This window comes from Leptonychotes weddellii, chromosome 16, assembly GCF_054177405.1.
Source record: "Leptonychotes weddellii isolate Sample4059 chromosome 16, ASM5417740v2, whole genome shotgun sequence".
Taxonomy (NCBI): domain Eukaryota; kingdom Metazoa; phylum Chordata; class Mammalia; order Carnivora; family Phocidae; genus Leptonychotes; species Leptonychotes weddellii.
In genome coordinates, this window is record NC_138384.1 from 9,054,005 (window position 1) to 9,075,448 (window position 21,444).

At 46.3% G+C, this 21,444-nt stretch overlaps 1 protein-coding gene across 2 annotated transcripts in view; it reads right to left on the reverse strand.

The window, feature by feature from the left end:
- The window catches only part of VAT1L (vesicle amine transport 1 like), a 141,785-nt gene that overhangs the window by 39,976 nt on the left and 80,365 nt on the right, over positions 1-21,444 (reverse strand). Inside the window, exon 8 of one of the 2 annotated variants that reach the window (XM_081806343.1) lies at positions 18,364-18,589. The exons of the other annotated variant lie outside the window; for it this stretch is intronic. Within the exon in view, the coding sequence (XP_081662469.1) occupies positions 18,515-18,589 (75 nt within the window). The 3' untranslated portion in view covers positions 18,364-18,514. Of the gene's footprint in view, positions 1-18,363; positions 18,590-21,444 lie in introns of those variants that run through there. 2 annotated transcript variants of the gene reach the window in all.

Below are 21,444 nucleotides of genomic sequence, written 5' to 3' on the forward strand. Positions count from 1 at the left end.
CTACCTGGCTGTGGGGAAGGAGCTTTCTCCTCTGTGCTTAAGCTGCCACTGCTGCTTTTTTTGAACTAATTGGAATTCCAAAATTTATTAAAAGAATTTATACTGGGGCGCCTGGGTGGCTCAGTCGGTTAAGCGTCTGCCTTCGGCTTGGGACATGATCCCGGAGTCCTGGGGTCAAGCCCCATGTTGGGCTCCCTGCTCAGCAGGGGAGCCTGCTTCTCCTCTGCCCCTGCTTATGTGCTCTCTCTCTCTCTCGTTCACTCTCTCAAATAAATAAATAAAAATCTTTTAAAAAATTTATACAACATAAAGATAAAAGGGTGTTGATTATCCTTAAGCTTCTTCCTCCATCAAGTGGAAAAGGTTTTGGGGTATGAAAGTTTAATAAGAATTTCTTGGGACTCCTGGGTGGCTCAGTGGTTAAGCGTCTGCCTTTGGCTCAGGTCATGATCCCGGGGTCCTGGGATCGAGCCCCACATAAGGCTTCCTCCTCCGTAGGAAGCCTGCTTCTCCCTCTCCCGCTCCCCCTGCTTGTGTTCCCTCTCTCGCTGTGTCTCTCTCTGTCAAATAAATAAAATCTTTAAAAAAAAAAAAAAGAATTTCTAAAAAGTGCCTGGCACATAGTAGGAGCTTTATAAACGTTAGCACCTGTCTCCCTCTCTGCCCGTTTGAGCTGCTGCTTCCTTTCCTGCTTCTCCGCCTGTGTAAGCTCCCACGGCTGCTGTCACTGCCAAACCGCCTCTCCCCACATCACTGTCCCAGCTGTGACAAGCCACCAGCAGCTGCCTGTCTTTTCTTCATAAGGAATTAATCTCCGTTCGCTCTGAGGCCAAGGCAGAGAAAGAACATTCCCTTGCAGCCATTAATAAGCAGTGCATTTCTCGCAATGGCCTAGGCTCCCTTTGTCTGTTCCGTTGAAACATGTCTAGCTCGGCTGCCTTGATGGAACAGGCCCTGGTAATTACTGTGCTTCTGAGGCTCTGAGATGCTCGGCTTGAACACTGTGCCTTTTAATTCCCGGACCTGAGAAGAGCTGCATGCATTTCATGCATGTACGTGTGTGCAGACACGCACAGACACACAGATGAGCACACACAGTTATTCTTCATTTACCAAATACAGTGTTCCACAGGCTCGAGTTTTCCCGATTGTAATGACTTGTCTCAATAGGTGCTGATCTGAAAAGAAGTTTCCCTAAAGTGTACACAGTTCCCTGATTGTTATCTGCTGAAGAGGCATTTGAGATGACTTAGAAAAATACATAAGCCCGAAAGTCTCAAATTAGGACAAAGGGAAAATGGTAATAGAGACATAAAATCAGGGGTAAGATGAGCAGGTAAAATACCTACAAAAGGCCCTACAAGTTTACCGGAGAGCCCACCTCTGGCTCCCACAGCCAGTGCACAGAGGGAAATGTAATTTATTATAGGATTTGTGGTCTCCAGCAGATCAGAGCCAACTGGTGTCTGACATGGATAAAGTTCTCCAAACACCCTCATGAGCTACACAGATTCTTCTATTGCAGCATCTCTCAGGGCAGGAGAGGAAAATGTCGACACACCGCTCAGTAAAAGCAGTTCCATGAGGAGTCAGAGCAGTAAGGTCTTGATTTACAGTGTTCTAGGGCTTTCATGTGCTTCAACTAGGAAGGAGTCAGAAGCCTGTCAGCAAGACAGTCATATCACCTTTCAGTAATAACCTTTCCTTCTCAGATGCGATTTGGCCTCTGAACCTTCCCAACACAGATTTCCAGGTAACCACTGGCAACCCCCTGAAATTGGTATATGTGATAAAACTTACTTGCCACTGCTACTCATTTAGAAGAATGGATATTTGTGTTAACTTCTCATGGATTCATTGTACTGTGTGTGTATATACACTATCCGTGCACATACATGATGTACATTTAGAGAATACATATTTATATACAGAGGCATATTACATATACCCATATGCATATAGATACTCAGTCTTCTGACCATCAGGTAACATCTTGAACTATAACTCAGTGGGCTTTTTCAGTGCTAATGAGTATGTAGAGTTATTTTGTTACTGCTCTAAATGGCAGCTGTGTTTTGGTGGGACTCCGTGGACAGCTTTGTGGAGGTCTCCTCTGCTTTTTCCTCCCCCTTTGCTGAGCTACTGGCTGTCACACTCCTGGCCATTCCTTGTGAGTGGACCTGCCTCTGTCTCTTTCCTCCACCTTTTGAAACTTCATATCCCACACCAGACCAAATGAGAAGCAGCCAAGATTTGCAATGGTTAGACTGTGTGAAAAGTAAAAGTCCCCAGGTGTTGAACTAGGTCTTGACTTGACTAGGCTTACGCTTTCGGCACCTCTTTGAGGCTCCAACAGTGAAGACTTTGCCCTCCCTTCTGGAATTGTGATGTGTCTGGATACAGTTTGCGTTTTAGATAAATGAGATATGTTGAACCTGTCCTAATAGGTCCAGGTATTTCTTGCTTTCTAAAGTCCTGCTCTGCGAGTCCAAGAGCAAGGAGATTTAGACAGTAAGGGATATTTTCTTATTTCTTGCCCCTTCTCTGTTGTCTTGTCTCTATTTCATATACAGATTCCCTTTTACTCATGCTCCACAAGCTCCCGTTTGAAGAAATGGGATCTGAGAAGATAGCTCAAATTCACCCAACAACGCTTGCATAGTCCTGCATCCTCCCCACCCTATCCCAGCCCTGTGGAGCAGGGGAGGGGGCTGTTCTTCCATTCCACGTATTTCCACCACTAATTAATTTTAAATAGGCTGCCTGGCAGTGCTGTGGCTGAACACTTCACATTCCAGCTCCCAACTCTATCTCTGTTAATTGGAGAATGTTTTATTTCAACTAATCAGCCCAGCATCCTTTCCAATCAAAATGGCATTCTGGTCTAGGTACAACACCCATCACCAAAGGGCCCAATCAGATTTGCACGTCGGGAAGCATGAGGGGCTTTCTGTTTTCCCCCCGGACACCCAGGTTGTGGGCAACACACACACATACACACCTAGAATCTCTCCAGGGACTTGTACGTTTTCATTAGTGGCTGGCTGGTTTCAACCCTTCTCCTTCCCCATTGGCAGTCTCTACTGTGAAAAGTGGTATTGATGCCTCAGCACTGTTTATCAAACCAAGGCTCTGGTGACTAAATAAGAAGCTGGATAGGAAGGAATGATGGATACTGCCTGCTTCCTGATCAATTTAATTTTAACTAATAGCCATGCTAAACTCATGAGAGAAAGAGAGAGCTTATTTCACTGAACAAACATTTACTGGGAGCCTATCCCAGGCCAGGTATTGCGTTATACATTCTGAACCCTGAGATGAAGAAAGGAAGTTTCCTGCCCCCAAGGAGCTCAGAGTTGGATGGAGAAGAGAGGCAAAGTAAGAATTATGTGGAGTGTAGTAAGGGACAGGGCAGAAGGAACCCATGGGTCTTGGGAGCATGGTGGTGAGAGCGGCTGGCTCGACGTGGGGTGCTAAGAAGGCTCTCTGGAGGAGATGTTTGGTTTGAGTATGAAAAAATTCTTGAGAGGACACAAGTTTTTATTCTTATGACCTTCTTCCCTACCCCTCCTCATCCATGGTGTGTATGTTGGAAGGGGATTGCTTCTGGGTGGAAGAGTAGAAAGAAATCGTTTATTTAAAAAGTAATATATTGAAGTTGAATTATGGGAGGAGGTGTCAATGTCACCAAGAGAAACATGTGTTTGGCTTATAGATGCCCCTCTTGTAGAGTGTAAACTGTAGTACGCCTCTGGCAACACAGAAGGATGGAGACTGGAGTGATACCCAGGTGTGCTAGCCCAGGATGAAGCCAGGGCCCTGTGGGGTGTCAGGGGAGAGGAAGGATCCAGGAGACGATGGGGAGGACAGAAGACAGGAGCCCTGGAAGCTCATACCAAGAAGACTATTTATGGACTGAAAATTTAAGAAACCTTGTTCACTGTCCCACGGGATGCATACTCATGATCAGCTGCGGAGGGCTGACATACTTCCTGTCCATTTTAAGCCTATCTTTTTAGGGATGGAGCTGGACATTGAGAAGCAATCGGAAGAGGAGATTTTTCCATCCACCCTACAGCTCAGATGCATGAAGTGCACCATGAGAAGCACCTATACTCCCAGCAGACATTTGCTGGCCACAAGGAGAGCCAGGGTCTACGGGACAGGAGGCAAGGAGACAAGTGGCCAAAGAGGTATCTAACAGAGAAGACGGTGGGTGGACTTAGAGCAGTGGCTGTGGGAGGAAAGACTAGATTCAAGAGAAATGTAGAGGAAAGAATGGACAAATTATGTGTGAGTGTGTGTCTGTGGAGGAGAGAGTTCTACCATGGCCTCCTGTGTGGCTGGTAGGACCGTTAATTGGGATATAATGAGAACAACATTTCCAAATGTCTCCATCAGTAACTAGCTTATTGGGCTCCCTGAATCCTCTTTTCCTGGCCTCTACGACAACACAGAATAAACAGCTTGCTGGGCCAGCTGGTGTAGGGTCAGTGAGAGAAACTTCCAGTCTCCTGAGCCAATTAGCAAATTCCTTAATGCCTTTGCTTTGCATCCCCACAGCTCCCCATTCATACACTTAGTGGACGATGAACTTCTCATGAAGTTCTTCAAAGTGTGTCTTTTTGATAGAAGAGATTCAGGCTTATGTCTCTTTTCCTCATTTCCCTGCCTAGGTGGGTGTCCGATAATTTATTGTTTCCTAGGATGATGGAAGGGGCTGCTTACATCTGGAGGGTCTTATCTTATAGATCCAGAAATTCAGTGTCTGACTTGAAGTGATTTCCATTTTTGGGGCTCCCTCAAGTATGAAGATGGGGAAGTCTGGGAATTCGGAATCCTTCCAACCCGTATCTCCCACTCAAAAGCAACACAAATCATACACTTTCCTCATTACTCTTTAACATACTTCAGAAGTAATCTCTCCTACATCCCAAGAAATTTACTGGAACCAAAAGATCAAGGCAGTGTAGTGGAGGGACCTTTAGATTAGACAGAAAGAACCAAATCTCTGCTCCACCCTATACCAGTCTTGTTGAGTTTCAGTTTTCTCTTGGTAGCCATATAAATTGCCTACTAATGGAAGCTACAAATACTTAAAACATGAAGAAAATGTGGTTAGTTCTCTGAGCTGGATTGAAAAGCGCTTTCCTAAATGCAGTGATTTCAAGCTGAACAGGGATCTTTGGGACTACATTAGGATGAATTTAATTATCTCTGTTAATTTGCAGTGGGACCTAAGTCCCTTTAGCAGTTTTTATTACCCAATATTAAAGGAGATATAGTTACAGGAACTACTTTAATAAAAGGTAATATCACTGAAATTACAAAGCATAGACACGCTTTTCCATGTAATAGGTATATCTTAGAGCTAAAGATGCCTTAACCTTCTCTTTTCTATCTCTTCTAACTTTTTCCCCCTTCTGATTCCACCTCCCATCTCTCTTAGTGATACTTCCTGGGAAGATGAGCCTAGACTTCCTCTAATCTCTCCCTTTATTTTCCTTTCATCATCCATCCAAATTGGCCCTCCATTAATGAAGTGAGGCTTCCAAGATGATTCTAAGAATCTAGGTTGTATTTTAGAGGCTCTGTTAGGCCAAGGATATCTCTTATCTAAATCTTTCAAGTGCTGGTGGATTCACTGAAGTAATACACAGAGATGACTTTTTTTTTTTTTTTTTTAAATCAAAGCAGTGTGTATTAGGGCTCCTGGCTGGCCCAGCTGTTACCATGAGAATGACTAATGTCACCATGAGAGCAATCACCACTAATCAGAGGGCACTTTGCACAGGATGCTGACAACAAAGTGGAGAAACGACAGAATTTGCTTTGAAGATGTGCCTGCCTTTCAAAGAAAGGACAGAATTCAATATGTCATAAGAAGGATCCCTTTAGGGGGCGCCTGGGTGGCTCAGTCGTTAAGCGTCTGCCTTCGGCTCGGGTCATGATCCCGGGGTCCTGGGATCGAGTCCCGCATAGGGCTCCCTGCTCTGCGGGAAGCCTGCTTCTCCCTCTCCCACTCCCCCTGCTTGTGTTCCCTCTCTCGCTGTGTCTCTGTCAAATAAATAAATAAAATCTTTAAAAAAAAAAAAAAAAAAAAGAATCCCTTTAGGAGGAGGTTAAAAAAAAAAACTCTGCTATAGATTCTTTTAAAAACCTTTCTTTCTTTCTTTGATACTTCTACATATGATCAAAATAACAAAATACCAATTTAGAAACCACCCTCATATTTATATATTTTTTCATTCTCAAAACAACCTTATGGGAACACAGTAATATTCCCATTTTACAGACAAGGAGGAGACAAGGACCTTCTGAGTTTCATAGTCATGTAGCTACTAAGTGGTACAGGGGGGGACTTGAACTTTGATCTTCTGAACTGAAGCCCCTGGCACCTTCTTCTATACCATGTTGTAGGGATCCTATCATAGGCGAAGTTCTTGGGGGAGGCAGCATTTCCAAGGACAGTTCTTTGCTCAAGAACATGGTCAAGTGAATCCCTACTGTTGAGTTCACCAAACCCAAAATTAATGGGTATAGCAGACCCTCATCCTCGCTGATCCCAGAGTGCCACTCACCCATTTCTTTGCCCGAAGGCTTTCTCTTGCTGATGCTGCCTGCAAAGCAGTCCAGAAGTGTAAAAAAATTAATGTTCCCCATCCTCAGAGCAGCTTTCAACCAACGACTGTCAGAAGTTGATGCCTACGTATTTCCAGTTTCCTCGTCCCTCAGGTGGGATTACTCTGAGATGGGAGTTTTGTGGTGCCTCACAGTTCCCTCATAGGATTCACCTCCATTACCCACAGGGGTAGCTGGCTTGCTAATGCACCTTGCAGTGATTGCCTTTCTTTTCCTCTCTCGCTTTCCCACCTCCCCCAGAATGTTCTAGATCCTGAAAAAAAAAAATACATCTTGCTTTCGGATCCCTGTCTCGGAGTCTACTTTGGGCTTCTAAGACCCTCCCTCTGGTCCCATCTCCTCTTTCCCACCCCTACTTGCCATTAGTTCTCCCTTCGTTCATGCATCCCCATAGGCTTGGGCTCAGAGTTAACCAGTGCTGGAATGTCAGCAATGTGTTCTCCTGCCTCTAAGCCTTGCTTACTCTGTTTTTACCCAAGTTCGGCACTGTCCTGTTCTATGCTTCCTTTAAGCTTTTACTGAAGTCCGTCTTCTCTGTGAGGTCTTCACTGATGATTCCCATGTGGGTCCCTCCCATCTACTTACCAGGCTTTCTGCAGCATTTCCCCATAGAAAACAATGTACTCCTTTGTCATATGTTCTTTGGTCCCCTAATTCTTCCTTCATCCATACCATTTGTTTTCCTTCCAAACAGACTTTAAGTTCTTACGTATGAGGATCATGCTCACAGCCAGCAGTATGCTGGTAAATGTTTAACAACTGACTCTTTGAAAAATATATGTATTTATATATATGCCTATGCGGACATACATACATTTACTATAAATTTTACTGACATAGAGAATGTATAGTCCACAGTTGACAGGTGATAACAAGATAAAGCCCATATACTCAGCTCATTCTCATAGAATACTTTTGCTGTTTTTCATGGAACTGTTCTATCTGTAGCCAGCCGATGGTCACAATTCAATCATGACTTGACAAACTGAGTTGCATGCCCAATAGGTTTGGTGTTATTGACCCTTACATATGATTGATATCTGATCTGCTGTCAAGCTATTTCTCACCCTCATCCAGATTTAACTCAATAAACTGTCACTTCTTTTAGCTTCAGCACTAACCGTGACACATTTTCAAGATTAACCTGAATTATTCACATTTTCTCCCTTACTTTCTTAAGTTTATACAGTCAACAGCCACACAAAATCAAGCCCTGGTTTCCATGGTGTAAATACTCCCACTGAGGCTGATTTTCAAGCTACCCAAGTGATGTAACTGCAGTCAGCATTGTGAAGCAATGCATAGTAGCCAGCATGATATAGTACTTTCCCCATCCAGATAAAATAAGTGTAGATAACCTCAAGAGCACAGATTATCAAATGTGAAATAGTTAAGAACTGATAAGTTTTAAGTATGTATTTCCTTTTCTTACAAGACAATTTTTTAGGGGCACCTGGGTGGCTCAGTCGTTAAGCGTCTGCCTTCGGCTCAGGTCATGATCCCGGGGTCCTGGGATTGAGCCCCGCATCGGGCTCCCTGCTCAGCGGGGAGCCTGCTTCTCCCTCTCCCTCTGCCCCTGCTTGTGTTCCCTCTCTTGCTGTGTCTCTCTCTGTCAAATAAATAAATCTTTAAAAAAAAAAATACAATTTTTAAATCAGAAGTTTATATACTTTGATATTTAATATCATAGTTTTGTTGAATGACTGGCTCACAGAATTCCTGACTATTTAACAATAGGCTCTTGTGAGCTGGTATGAGCCAGTTCCAGCATACCACTACCTCTATTTTGTAACTCAGAGTGTCTAGCATGGGTCTGGGCTGCAGTAAAAGCTCTCTGAATATTTGCTGTGTGAATGAGCAGCTTTAGTTTTCAAAAGGGCAGATGACCAAAGAACTTGAGAAAATAAGGCAGCCCTCAGTAAATGTTGTTGCCCAACTGCCCAGGGCAGCAAGCCAGAGGATGAGAGGGTCAATCCCCGGGCTGATGGTGGGGAACAAGGTCAAGTAACAGAAGTTGCCGATTGACCTCTTTGTTACTTCCTTATTAAAACCAAGGACCTTGGCTGATTAGCATTTGGATTCCCCGTTCTCTCCTCAACAGGGACACGGGGGCTAACCAAAGATAGTGTAGGTCTAAGGTCGGGGTTATGCTTCTCATTGTCAATTAATAAACTGGCATTCTGGTTTGGATGTTGGCCTTATTGGCTGGTGCAGGCTGGTGTAGACAACTGGCTGGTTACTGCTGCAAACCAATTGTGCAGCCCTGTCATGCAGGATGGGAGTCTGTGTTCACATGTTATGTTACGAGCAAGGCTCTGGAGTCAGACTGTTTGCGTTCAGATGCCCATTATTAGCCATGTGACCCCGGGAAAGTTATCAGATCTCCCTAAGACATTGCTTCATCCTCTATAAAATGGGGATCGTGATTGTGTCTTATTCACTTCTTGTCAGGATTCAACGTGATGCCTGGCATGCAGTCTGTGCCCAAATAACGTTAGATGCTCATGCTGATGATAGTAATATACTAGCACCTTCGGGCAATGGTCATTTCACTGGTATGAATAAGGTTTCTTTCATGCAGACTTCTCCAAGTCTATAAGATGTCACATGCCAAGTGATAACCATGAGCCAAATTTCCCAAACCAGTGGTATTCGTGCTTGTGAAACATGCCCTAAGAAGTCCATTTTTAGCTCTATCTGTAAGTCTTTGAAACTTCCCTTCAGGAGAAAAGAGCAGCTGCCGTTTTTCAATTTTCCTTTTCCTTCCCTTGAAGTGGAAATGTTATTAGTGCCTATTATTTGTGCCTGTTTGTCAGATACCGGGGCCCTCGTCAGAGCTCCGGGGACTCGAGGGAAGCTTCAGGCATCCCTGTTTTCCGTGTGGGAAGAATTCATATGTTTGCAAAGAATATTCAAGTCAAGCAGGCACACAGCTAGGGTTTGTTCACACAGGAGACTAGCAGGAGTGAGCTCTGTGCCTGGTGGAATCCATCCTCCAAGTGACTGTATTGTCAGTCAACCCCCAGAGCCCGGGGCCAGGGTATGTATGTGTACCAGGAAGCTAGTTCCAACGGCGGGTTGTGTGTGCCTCTTCCCAACTGTGCGTTCTGGGATGACGTCATATTGATATCTTGCTGTCGGTCATGGTCAGAGTATTTACACTACAGAAATTGGCAAATGTGACCTATCAGGGATTTCTTCTCCAGGGCCAGTTCCTGAAATGTTTACTAGCATGCTACTGTGTGTACCTCCTTTTGGGAGCTTTCTGTGCTACCTCTCATAAGATGTACCACTTTATAAGTCTCTGCGCCTTATTTCACTAAAGAAACTTGACATTCATTTTATCAGACACCTCTTACACGGCGTTCTGTATCTTCTGGGTCCCCTTCATACTCTAGCTACTGCCACTGGAACCATACAGGGTGTTGACCAACTTTATGCAGTGCCTCAGGCCCTGCTCGTACCTGGGCCTCACCCCGAGGTGTCCCTGATGTGAAAGTGGGGGACACGCATGCATAGCCCAGAAGTACTGGGATGGGGGTGCCCGTGGGCAGCCCCTTTCACTAATGGGGACTGACAGTCAGTGATCACACTTCCCCTCTGGTGTCCTAGGAAGGCAGTTCTGAGACACACTTCCTACGTCTTGCCAAGAATTGAGCACTCTAGCTGTATTGACTCATCCAATCTACCCACAACCCATCTGACCTTGGCAGCTAAGGAGACACGAGGGCTCAGAGGGATTCGGTCACTTGTCAGAGATGGTGCATCTGCTCAGGAGGAGACAGAATTTGGACCCGCATCACTGGGACTCTGAATCTGTCCATGCCTCATTCTGCCTCTGCCCGTCCGTCACCCCAGTCCTGCCCGCTCCCCCTCCTCTCCCTCCTCCTGATATGGCTCCTATGGGAACGCCTTGGTCTCTTGGAAGACCACTTACCAAAGCAGTACCTGCCTTCGATAACACATCCTTTCTTCAGTTCCCGAATGTTCTCCTTCTCCCTCACTTTTCCTTCCTCCTTATCACTTCCCATATAATTGTTTGCACACAAGCCTGTACCCCAGGCTCTGCTTTGAGGGGATCCCAGCCTAAGACACCCTCTGACTGACTGTACGGACATCTGTCACATGACCCTCCTGTTGTGATAAGCATAGTGATAAGTAGGACGTGGCCCAGGATGGAGAACCAGATCAAGTGCCACCTCCTCTTTGAAGCCCGGCCTGACTTCCCCAGACCTGCTCACGCTGTGCTCCCAATGGAACCACACTGTCCTGGAACTGATGGATTTACACACCAGACCTCTCTCCTTCCAGGCTCCAGACGCTAAGAGAGTGGGGACGTTGTCTTCCTCATAACATTCCCTAGCACAGAATAGGTATCAATAAACTTTCTGAAGAGCGAATAAAGAAAGCACTTTTTAAACAGTTGACTATTTAGCACGTCTGAGAAGAGCCTGTTCATCCCACACTCACTGTCGGGTGGAAGATGGTGACAGGAATTCCCGCTGCATGCCAAGGCCATCCCAGAACTGCAGAGATGCATGGTGACAGGAAACTCGGATTGCAGCCGGCAAAGCCAAGTAAAAAAATTAAACCTGCAGCCAACATGAGCCCAAACCTCCCAGATCCAACAAAACGCTTGGAATGTCAATGAGAGAAGGGGTAGCCACTGCTCTTGACTATTTTTAATGATTGTTTTTTTGAAAGGCATGCTTCTCAACACTGCCAGTCTGGGATAAGCTCAAAAACACTTTAGGGGAAGCACAGACATGGGGGATGAAAGCTGCAGAGTGAGTCATACTTGCAAAGCATTGAGGGAAGATCCAGTAACACAACAAACCTAAATTGCATCTAATGACATAAACAGAGAATAATGATGCAGGGAAGACTGCCAACCCAGAAAACAGAGCGAAGGAAGTCAACTTGTAAATAAGGGGATGGCAGAGGACCCTGGTACGCGGGAGCCATGTGGAAACCAGGAGCAGGGAAGTGATCTGAACAGGAAAGTCCTCTCTGGGGGGGCAGCAGGGACTCTTCCGTATATGCTCTCAGAACCTTCCTCCAGGGAAGATCTGAAGAAACCTCCCAGTCAGATTTTTAAACTCAAAAAGTAAAGTTGGAATCTTGTCAAAGGGAAGGAGGGCAGTGAGCATAATGTCAGGTGTCTCCTCTCAGCTGCTGCTTTTTCTTTCTTGATTCTGCCTCAAATTCTTTTTTTTCCTTAAAGATAACAAAGCCATGCCAAGACATTTAATATTACCTTTCTTTTTTTAGCCATAGGAAAATTATTTCAGGATTTGGAGCACCAAAACATCCCATTGTCTGCACTCAATAAAGCCCAATCCTCCCACAGGTAGGGGGTGTTGCATGAGTCTTTTGTAACCATGTAAGCATTCAGGGCAGAACTGAATTCCTCCTATTTACCCCATACTGATACATACCCCATACCGCTGAATGAGGTCTTTCTTGTGAACCTCTCCCATTACTGAGCTTGCAACACTGTATTTTAATGGTCTGTTTGCATGCCTGCTTTACCACCAGCTGGTACTCTCCTCAAGGATGCTTTGCTTTTCTGCCTCTCCAGTGCCTAGCTCTGGGTTCCTTAGTAGGTGCTCAATAAATGCAGGTTGGCTTACAATGAATGAAGTGAAATGAATGAATGAAAAATCAATCCATGCAACTACATGGAAATTGAAAAAAGTCTTTTCTTAAATAAAAAGCGGGTCAAGGAAGGAATTCCAGAGTCACCCAAACAATACTGAAAGCGCCCTTCTTTACCTGAAATTCTTGTATGAGAAAGAAAAGAAGGATTGATCTAAGTGTCTCTGGGGAACTTAGGAAGTATTATAGACTGAATGTTTGTGTTCCCCCCCCCGAAATTCATATGTTGAAGCCCTAATCCCCAGTGGGCCAAAGCAAACACCCTCTCCATTTTCTTGTGACACCATGTCCCTCCCTAGGCAAGCATCATAACACAGTCCTACTTTGCTCACACAGGCTCATGAGCACATCTGGAGCACTCACAACTACAGTTGTGGGGGGTGGGGGTGGGGCAGCAGACGTACAGGAACAAAGCCAGGGATGGGCTACCTTAAAACAACAGCAATCATTTTGTTTCGGCTGGTACAACTGTGGGTGATCTCTTCTCTTTTCTAAACATTGTATACTGTGATTATATGATATTTATATAACTTATTCTTTTAATTGCAAGAAAAAATTCTGTGGAAAAAGGCAATATAATTAGCAAAGCACACACACACACGCACACACGCACACAAACACATACGTACAAACTCATATGAGTTCCAGAATAAGAATCCGAGCTTGGATTCCTGGTTCTGCTACCCTGTCCACATTACCTTGCCCAGTCTCTCTTTCTAAAATTCTATATAATGGGCATAATGTCATCTGTCCTGCCTATCACTGTGAGTTTACTGGGGGGCTTGATGCCCAAAAGGCCAGCAAAATGCTGTGCAAAGAGAAGGTGCAGGGTGGGGTGCAGCCTCTCTGACCTGTCACCTTTATACTTCTTAGCACAGCCCTGCATTCAGTGGTTTGCATGGTAAAAGCGATCCTCTGGAGTACATCCAAGTGCCCAGCGATAGAAATGCAGTAACATTAGTCCAACTGGTTCCTAATTTGTAGCCACTGGGGCAAGACAGGGAAGGGAAGTAGCAAGCTCAAGTACCAGCCTTGGAGTCAAGGTCATCTGTGGTACCATTAGATTCCTGTGTCTTGGAGGAGGCATCCGCTCTCCTGGTCTCAACCTTCTCATCTGAACCACGGACATAACTGTGCCACCTACGAAGGGTTGAGGTGAGCATCGTGTGGCTTTCAGCTTAATCACCATGTCCCCATCCTCACCCAACAGGGGTTTGTGGAGCAAATTCGCTGACTGATAATGTGTGTCTGTGCTATGAAAATGACCCACGTTTGGGAACAGATGTGGAAAGGAAGAAACAAAAGTTGCATTCAGCACCCACTCTGAGGCATTTCTATACAGTGCGCAGTTTACATCGTGCACATGGCTTGTGCCAGACTTTAAAACTGGCAGGAAGAGCAAGGGTGATCAGCTGCATTTTACAGAATCAGGAAACTGAGGCTTGCAACTCAAAGTCACCCGTCTGCAATCACTGGAGTTAGGGAAGGATGCACCAAGGTCTTGAAACCCAGTCTTCTTCCCCCTGAACCAAGTGGCCTCCAATCAGGGAGACTGGGCAAGCAGGGTGAAGGGCCCAGGACACAGTCACCCCACTTCTGAAGGGGCCAAGCCATGGCCACGAGCATGGCTTCAGGAGAGAGCCCACTTGAGAGTTGCGTTTTGGTGTTAGCACTTTTGTCTGTACAACCTTGTCCAAGCCACTCACCCCTCTCAGTGTCATCTGCACAGTGGGGAAGTAACAGTTCCTTAGAGCACTCAGGGTTGCTGTGAGTCTAGACAAGTCTGTGCATGCAAAATGCCCAGGACAGTGCCTGGCTCAGCGTAAATGTCAAACTGGATCCACCATCATTACTTTGTCACTCGCCCAGGGCTCTGCAGACAGCTGCTCACTTGGAGTTTATTAAATGACTAACCAGGGCATGGTACGTTCCTAGCAGCACCGCCCAAAACAAGCTAACGGCTTAGTAATCAGAGTCTAGATGGTTGGAGGATCAGAGGATCCAAATACCAGCATGTGTTTATCATTTGGGCTGCTTAGAGCTTCTGTTCCAGAAAGCAGCTCCCACAGATGCCTTTGGAAGTAAGTAAAAGCAAAAGGCAGGAAGCAATAGTAAAGCCTGTTCGCGCCATGGTGGTGGCAAATCATGGGGGAGCCAGCCCTGGGAGGGTGAATTATAAGAGACAGAAAGACAAGGCCATTCCCTACCCATCCCTGCCTAGATGGGAACAGAGCTGACTTTTACAGGGTGCTAGGACAAGCCCCACAACCTGGCCCCGCACCATCTATGACGTTTTCACAACAACCCCATTTCACAGATGAAGAAGGGGAGCCTAGGGAAGTGAAGTCAGGTGCCCTTCTCAAGGACTCACGTCTATCACCAGTGGAAGGAGGACTTGGCCCATTTCTGGAGTTTGTTCTTTTAACCCTTATGCAAAAATTTGTCTCTTCAGCCCTTTACAGTTCACAAAACATTTTTCCATTCTGAGTGTATGTGACTCACTATCTGTTGTGTATTGAATTCAGGCCCTCACTGAAAATTCATGTGTTGAAGTCTTAACCCCCAGGACCTCAGCATGTGACTGTATTTGGAAAGAGGGTCTTTGCAGATGTAATTAGTTAAGATGTGGTCACCTGGAGTAGGGTGAGCCTTATTCCAATGACTGCCATCCTTATAAGAAGGGGAGATTTGGAGACAGACACCCACACAGTGAGCACCCCCTGTGAACACAAAGACAGCCATGGGCCAATGTGTCTACAAGCCAAGGAACGCCAAAGATGACAGAGAACCCCCAGAAGGGGCCAACCCTACCGACACCTTGATCTGGGACTTCTGGCCTCCAGAACTGTGAGACAACACATTTCTGCTGTCTTAAGCCATTCAGCCTGTGGTCCTTGGTTACGGCAGCCCATTTTCAGTGGAGGAAAGAGATGCTCAGGGAGGAGAACGCCTACAGCAGGTGAAGTGTAGGCAACATCCACAGCACGCCTACCTGCTGGGATGCAACCTTCCCTTATGCATTCTCTGATTTAAACGTGTACTCTAGTGTTCAAACGATCTTGGTCTGCCACACAGTTACCGTCCATATCTGCTAGTGAATAGGTCAGAATCCATGATTAACACATCAGTACAGATACCTCAGAAAATATTTGAAAACGGTCCTTCTGGTGTCACCTTGCAAATGAGACCTATAAAGTGATTGCTCCATCGACTTGGAAAGCAAGCAGAAGCAACCAGGCATTTCTAGCCTCGGAAGTAGCAGAATTTTGTCTAGGTCTTTTAAAAACACAGCCAAGAGCACCCTGCATTGACTCTGTCCCTGGCTCACAAGAATCTCCAGTTTTGTGATGTATTTTCAGCCAAACGATAGGCATGAAGGCAAATGCGATCATTTCCTTCATCACAGAAATGTATTCATTGCTGAGCTCCCAGAAGGAGCGCTTAGCTGTGAATAAACCTAATCCAGCAACATGCTGTGGTGTCTGATGGAGACAAAATTGTCTGGTTAGAGCGTGGATGGCTAGACGCTGCCCCGGGCTGATGGACACGCCTGCCTGGAGGCCCTGGAAATCTTCTGCATGGCACACCCTGTGTCCTCCTTGCTTGGTCTCTTGCCTGACAGTCCCTGGCCCCAAAGAGCTCAACTCCGGGGGGGATACATCAGCATTGCACTGCAAGAGTAATAGCTAGCGGGCACTTAATATCTGTCAGGCATGAGGTCATTCAATTCCTTCAATTAAAAACTGCTGGAACATACCATTATTTTCTCCATTTATCTCTTTTTTTTTCTTTTCTCCATTTTTCATAGGTAACTGTCCATGAACATGTTGATGAAGGAAGCAAGCCCAGGGGAACCAAAATCAGGGGTTCCTCTCTTGGGGTTGGGGGTCATGGCAAGACTGTGGGATTTTGGGGATGCTCTTGCAGAAGAGCTAACACCATCCTTGATTCTTGAAAGGGGAGCAGGAATTTCACGGGACAAGGATGAGGAAAGGGCATGCTAGGCAGAAATAACAGAGAACAGCATGAAGACCGGCAAGGAGGCAACAGAGACCCAGGTTCTTGAAGAACCGCAACGGTCCAGTTCGCCAGAGTGAGGATGGCACAGTTGGGCACTGGTGGGAGCTTGTACCTGCTCTGTTTCCTCCCCGTGCTCTCAAAGTCTGGCCCCTAGCCTTCCCATCACTTCCTGCTCAGCAGATGCACCTTTTCCCTGTGCTTGGATGTCCAGCCTCCTTCTCTCTCTCCACCTTCCAGCCTGGGCCTGGGCTGTAGCACGCGCCTCAGCCACCCCTCCAGCTCGCTTCCTGTGGGTTTTACGTCCTGCTTATGTAACCATCTGGCTGCTCCCTCAGTGCAGACCCACATCTTCCCACTACAAGTTCGTTTTCAGAGCCCAGCTCTGGATTTGCTGAATAGATGAGGTCTTAATTCCCAAATTACTGCTGTAACGCACAAACTCAGTAGCTTAACACAACGCAAATTTATTCTCTTACACTTTTTACAGGTCAGAAGCCTGAAATGGGTCTCTGCTTTAAAATCAACATGTCTACAGGAGTGGTTCCTTATTCAGCCCACTGCAGATGGATGAGCTAGGCAGAGCTGTGTCTCAATTTGCTGATCTGTTGGGTAGCTCAGAGCAGGGTTGAGGGCAGGTGCATGGCACGGCTTGCGGACAGGATGGTGTTGGTATGTTTGAGCTGCAGAAAACACAGGTGACCGGGGCATGCAGGGACACCGTGCGTGGAAACTGAGAATGTGTGTGTGTGTGCGTGCGGGGTGGGAGCGATTGTGTTGAACTGAAAAATCCAGGATTGTCCTTGAGAGAAAGGGGGACACGCGGCAAAGGAAGAATGAAGCTTAGGAACACAAAGCAAACATAGCAGTCACTCCTGGGGACTAGGCTTCCTCATCTGGAAACTCGGGGAAGGGACCAAGATACATGGATGGTTTCACAAGGCCATGCAGCGAGGATACTGTAAGGACTGAGGCTGGGGATCTGGACTTGCCAAGCTGTACCTCCTCCCATCTTCCCTTATCACAACTGTACACAACCCTTCTCTTCATCCCGCCCCACAATATAACAGCCTTATTGGGATACGATTTGCATACCATACTGCATAATGCATTATAATGCATATAATGTGTGTAATGCAATGGTCTTTAGTATAGTCACAGACTTGTGCAACCACCAGTAATTTTAGAACATTTTCATCCCTCTGAACAGAAGCACCATACCTCTTAGTGGTCCTTTTCATTCCCCCGCCCGGCCAAACCCCCTCAGGCCTAGGCAACCACTAGTCTACTTTCTAAACAGCCCTGCCCTGGAGCCTGCTCCTCCTGGCTATTTTCAGGGCTTTTTTTTTTTAAAGATTTTATTTATTTATTTGACAGAGAGAGACACAGCGAGAGAGGGAACACAAGCAGGGGGAGGGGGAGAGGGAGAAGCAGGCTTCCCGTGGAGCAGGGAGCCCGATGCGGGGCTCGATCCCAGGACCCTGGGACCATGACCTGAGCCGAAGGCAGACGCTTAACGACTAAGCCACCCAGGCGCCCCTATTTTCAGGGCTTTTGTTCTACTCAGCGCTGAATGGGAGGCTTATGCCGGCTGTCAGCCTGTCTTACCCGCGTGTTCCCTTCCTGACCCTCTGCATCCAGGCTTCTGCCCTCCTCATCCTACTGAGAGGGCTTTCTGAAAGGTCAGCGTGACCCGGGGCCAAATCCAAAGGCTTTTCCTCTATGTGCTTCCTGACTTGTCAGCAGCTGCCGACATTAAGGACCTGTCAGACGGCCAGGGTGGTCCCCGTGCCATCGCCCTGTCTGTGGACGCCTCGTCTTCTGCCTGCTCTTGTGAAGGCTGGGGGATGCTGGGGTTCTGGCCTCAGCCTCGTCCCTTGGCCACGGAGAAGTGGCACACACTCGAGCCCGATCTGTCTTGCTGTGCCGGCGTGGCCACATATCAGCTGTGTGACCTGGGGCACCTTCATCACGAACCCCATTTCCTTATTTGTGCCACGGAGATAGTAACAGACAGTACCCCCTACTCGAGGTCATTGTGGGGATGCAGTGAGTTAATCAACGGAAGGTGCTTGGCACATAGAGACACGCTACACCAGGTGTTTGCCAATGAGATTATTTTGCTTATTCTTTTATTCAGTGAGTTTATTCATTGCCATTTTCTCAATAACTTTTCTGCATCAGACTTCCCTGGGCTTCAAATTTTCATTAAATTCAGCAGAATCAGGAGATTGGGGCAAGTGTAGCTTCCCGAAAGCCTCACATCTGTGACCTGGATGATGGGGAAAATAGTAGCTGGGTGTTAGGGCTGTTGGGCAGTCTAAATGATTTAATACATGCAGAACACGTAGAATAATGCCCAGCACACAGTGAATCCTCTGGAAATCGTGGCAGTAGTAGTAGAAGTACCGGTCATTACCCTCCTCTCTCATCTCCCTGTGATTGGGGGTTTGAATTGTGGACATCTCCACCTGCATGTTCTACCGTCACCCTCAAACCAAACTCAGAACTAAGCTCATCAGATTTTTTCGCGGCAGCGTCTACCACTGGTGAGTAAAATGGTATTTGCCAGCACCCCACTCCTGGTCTCCCAGGTTACAAGACCATTGATCATCTCCGTCTCTTGGTTCTCTTTTGTCTTTTGTTTCCATTTTCCATTCTTTCCAGTGACCCCGACTTGTTTATTCTCTCCCATTCCACTGCCCCCACTTCTGTCTGGGGCTCACCTACCCATGTCTCAAAATCTGCAGTGACCTCCTGGCCAGACCAGCTGCCCCCAGTCCGTCCTCCAAACCAATGAGCCCATGATACAACACACATTGTCTGCTTTGGGGTGATGTCCTTAAAATACCCTCCCTACCCCCAACCATGCCTCAGAAGGAGCCTCTAAATCTTTAAAGAAGGTCCATGCCAGCCAGTTGCCATCTGCCATAATTAAGTGGGACTTTTCCATGGTTTCTCCTTGAGTCTTTGCCTCCTTAGCTTGGCTTTGGACAACTGTGTCCGATGCCTGGCTTCATCTTCTATTAACTTCCCAGTCTGGTGTCGGAGTCTGAAGCCTGCCATTTCTTGACACTGACAATCACACCCCCACCTGGCCTTGTGTCTTGGGTCATTCCACACTCTGTCACTGGTTTCAACATTAATCTGTCTCTCATCAAGTCACCCTCTTGCTCCAGGACAGGTAAGTGTCCCTATCAAGCTCAGCATTGTATTATTTTTTCTTCATTGATTCTTTTAGGCAGACCTATCTCTGTACAGGTTTTGTGATGGCATAGGATGAAAGACACACATGTAATTAAACCACGACTATTAACATGAAGGGAAAAATGCAGGGGAAATATAATGAGGGATTAGGGGCACTTAAATAAGTGACTGCATTTGGATAGCAAGCTTCAGTACAGTCAAGGCAAAGAGAGACATACAAGGAAGGGCATAATTAACATAATTTGCTAAAAGGTAATCATGCCAGATTGCTAGGGAGGCAGATTTTTTCCTACTTTCAAACAGAAGGATGACATCATCTCCTAGATCAGCTCCAGCAGGGTTTCTACAATGAAAGGCACGTTCTTCTGTCTCTGCAGGGTCTAATATGGTAACCACCAGCCGCATGTAACTATTGACCACTTGAAATGTGCCTAGTACCCCTAAGGAACTGAATCTCTAATTTGACTTAATTAATTTACATTTAAATAGCCACATGTGGCTAGTGGTTCCATATTAGAGAGTGCAAACATAGACAATTATGTAAATAATGTTGTAAAATGCTACCGGAAGTACCTTTAACAGAAGATTTTAAAACTGCCAAGATCTCTGTGTCACCCTGTATGAGTTGGCTGGGGCCTCCATAACACAATACCATAGACTGGTGGCTTAAACAACAGGAATTTACTTTCTCACCATTCTGGAGGCTGGGAGTCCCAGAGGAGGATGCCAGCAGGGTTGGTTATATTCCGGGGCCTCTCTCCTGCCCCTGCAGATGGCATGTCCTGACACGGTCTCTCTGCACATCCCTGGTGTCTCTCTGTCCTAATCTCCTCCTCTTAGAAGGACTCCAGTCAGACGGATGAGGGCCCACCCCAAGGCCTCATTTTAACTTGATTCATTCTCTAAAGGCCCTGTTTTTAAATACAATCCCATTCTGAAGTACTGAGCATCAGGGCTTCCACATACGAATTTGAGGGGCTGAGTAATGCAGCTCATAACAGAGTCCTCCCCGTGCTATGAAATGGCAGATGGGCAAAGGCATTTATAATCAGAGGCTACAGCTATATAGTCCAGGTGTTTCATTACTAGTGTCACACCTGGGACGGGGGTGGGCTTCCGGGAACTGAAAGGGTCAGATGGTGCCATGTTCCTTAGGCCACACTCTCTAAGAGCAGTCACCTCACCTAGAACGTCAACTCCTCTTTCTCTGCTTGGCAGTGAAGGCCTCCAGGATGTGACTCCATCGACCAATCCAACCTTACTTCCTCTCCTCCTTAGCCAACCATCTCTGCTGTGTTTTGCTCAGACCTCTCAACCCTGCCTACCCCATACTCCTGCTTCTGAGATTTTGTCACTGTCCCTCCTGCTTGGAATGCCTTCCTTGTTTTGTAATCCCAAAGTCATCCAAAGAATTTGTATCCTTCCGATCTCAACTAAGCCCCTCCTCGTTCTTGGAGCCACTTTTTGACTTGTCTCTTCATTCCCATCCTTTACCCAACTCCCAGAACCTTGGCTTATTTTCTTTGCCATATTTGATCTGCTCCAACCCTCACTTACTTTCAGCATCAGAAAGAAAGAACATTTAAAGATAACTGAAAGATTAACATGGGATCTGAAAACAGATGACACAGCTCTTTACTATAGACATCAGAATCTTTTTTTTAAATTAACATATAATGTATTATTTGTTTCAGGGGTACAGGTCTGTGATTCATCAGTCTTACACAATTCACAGCGCTCACCATAGTACATACCCTCCCCAATGTCCATCACCCAGCCACCCCATCCCTCCCACCCCCCACCACTCCAGCAACCCTCAGTTTGTTTCCTGAGATTAAGAGTCCCTTATGGTTTGTCTCCCTCTCTGGTTTAGTCTTGTTTCATTTTTCTCTCCCTTCCCCTATGATCCTCCGTCTTGTT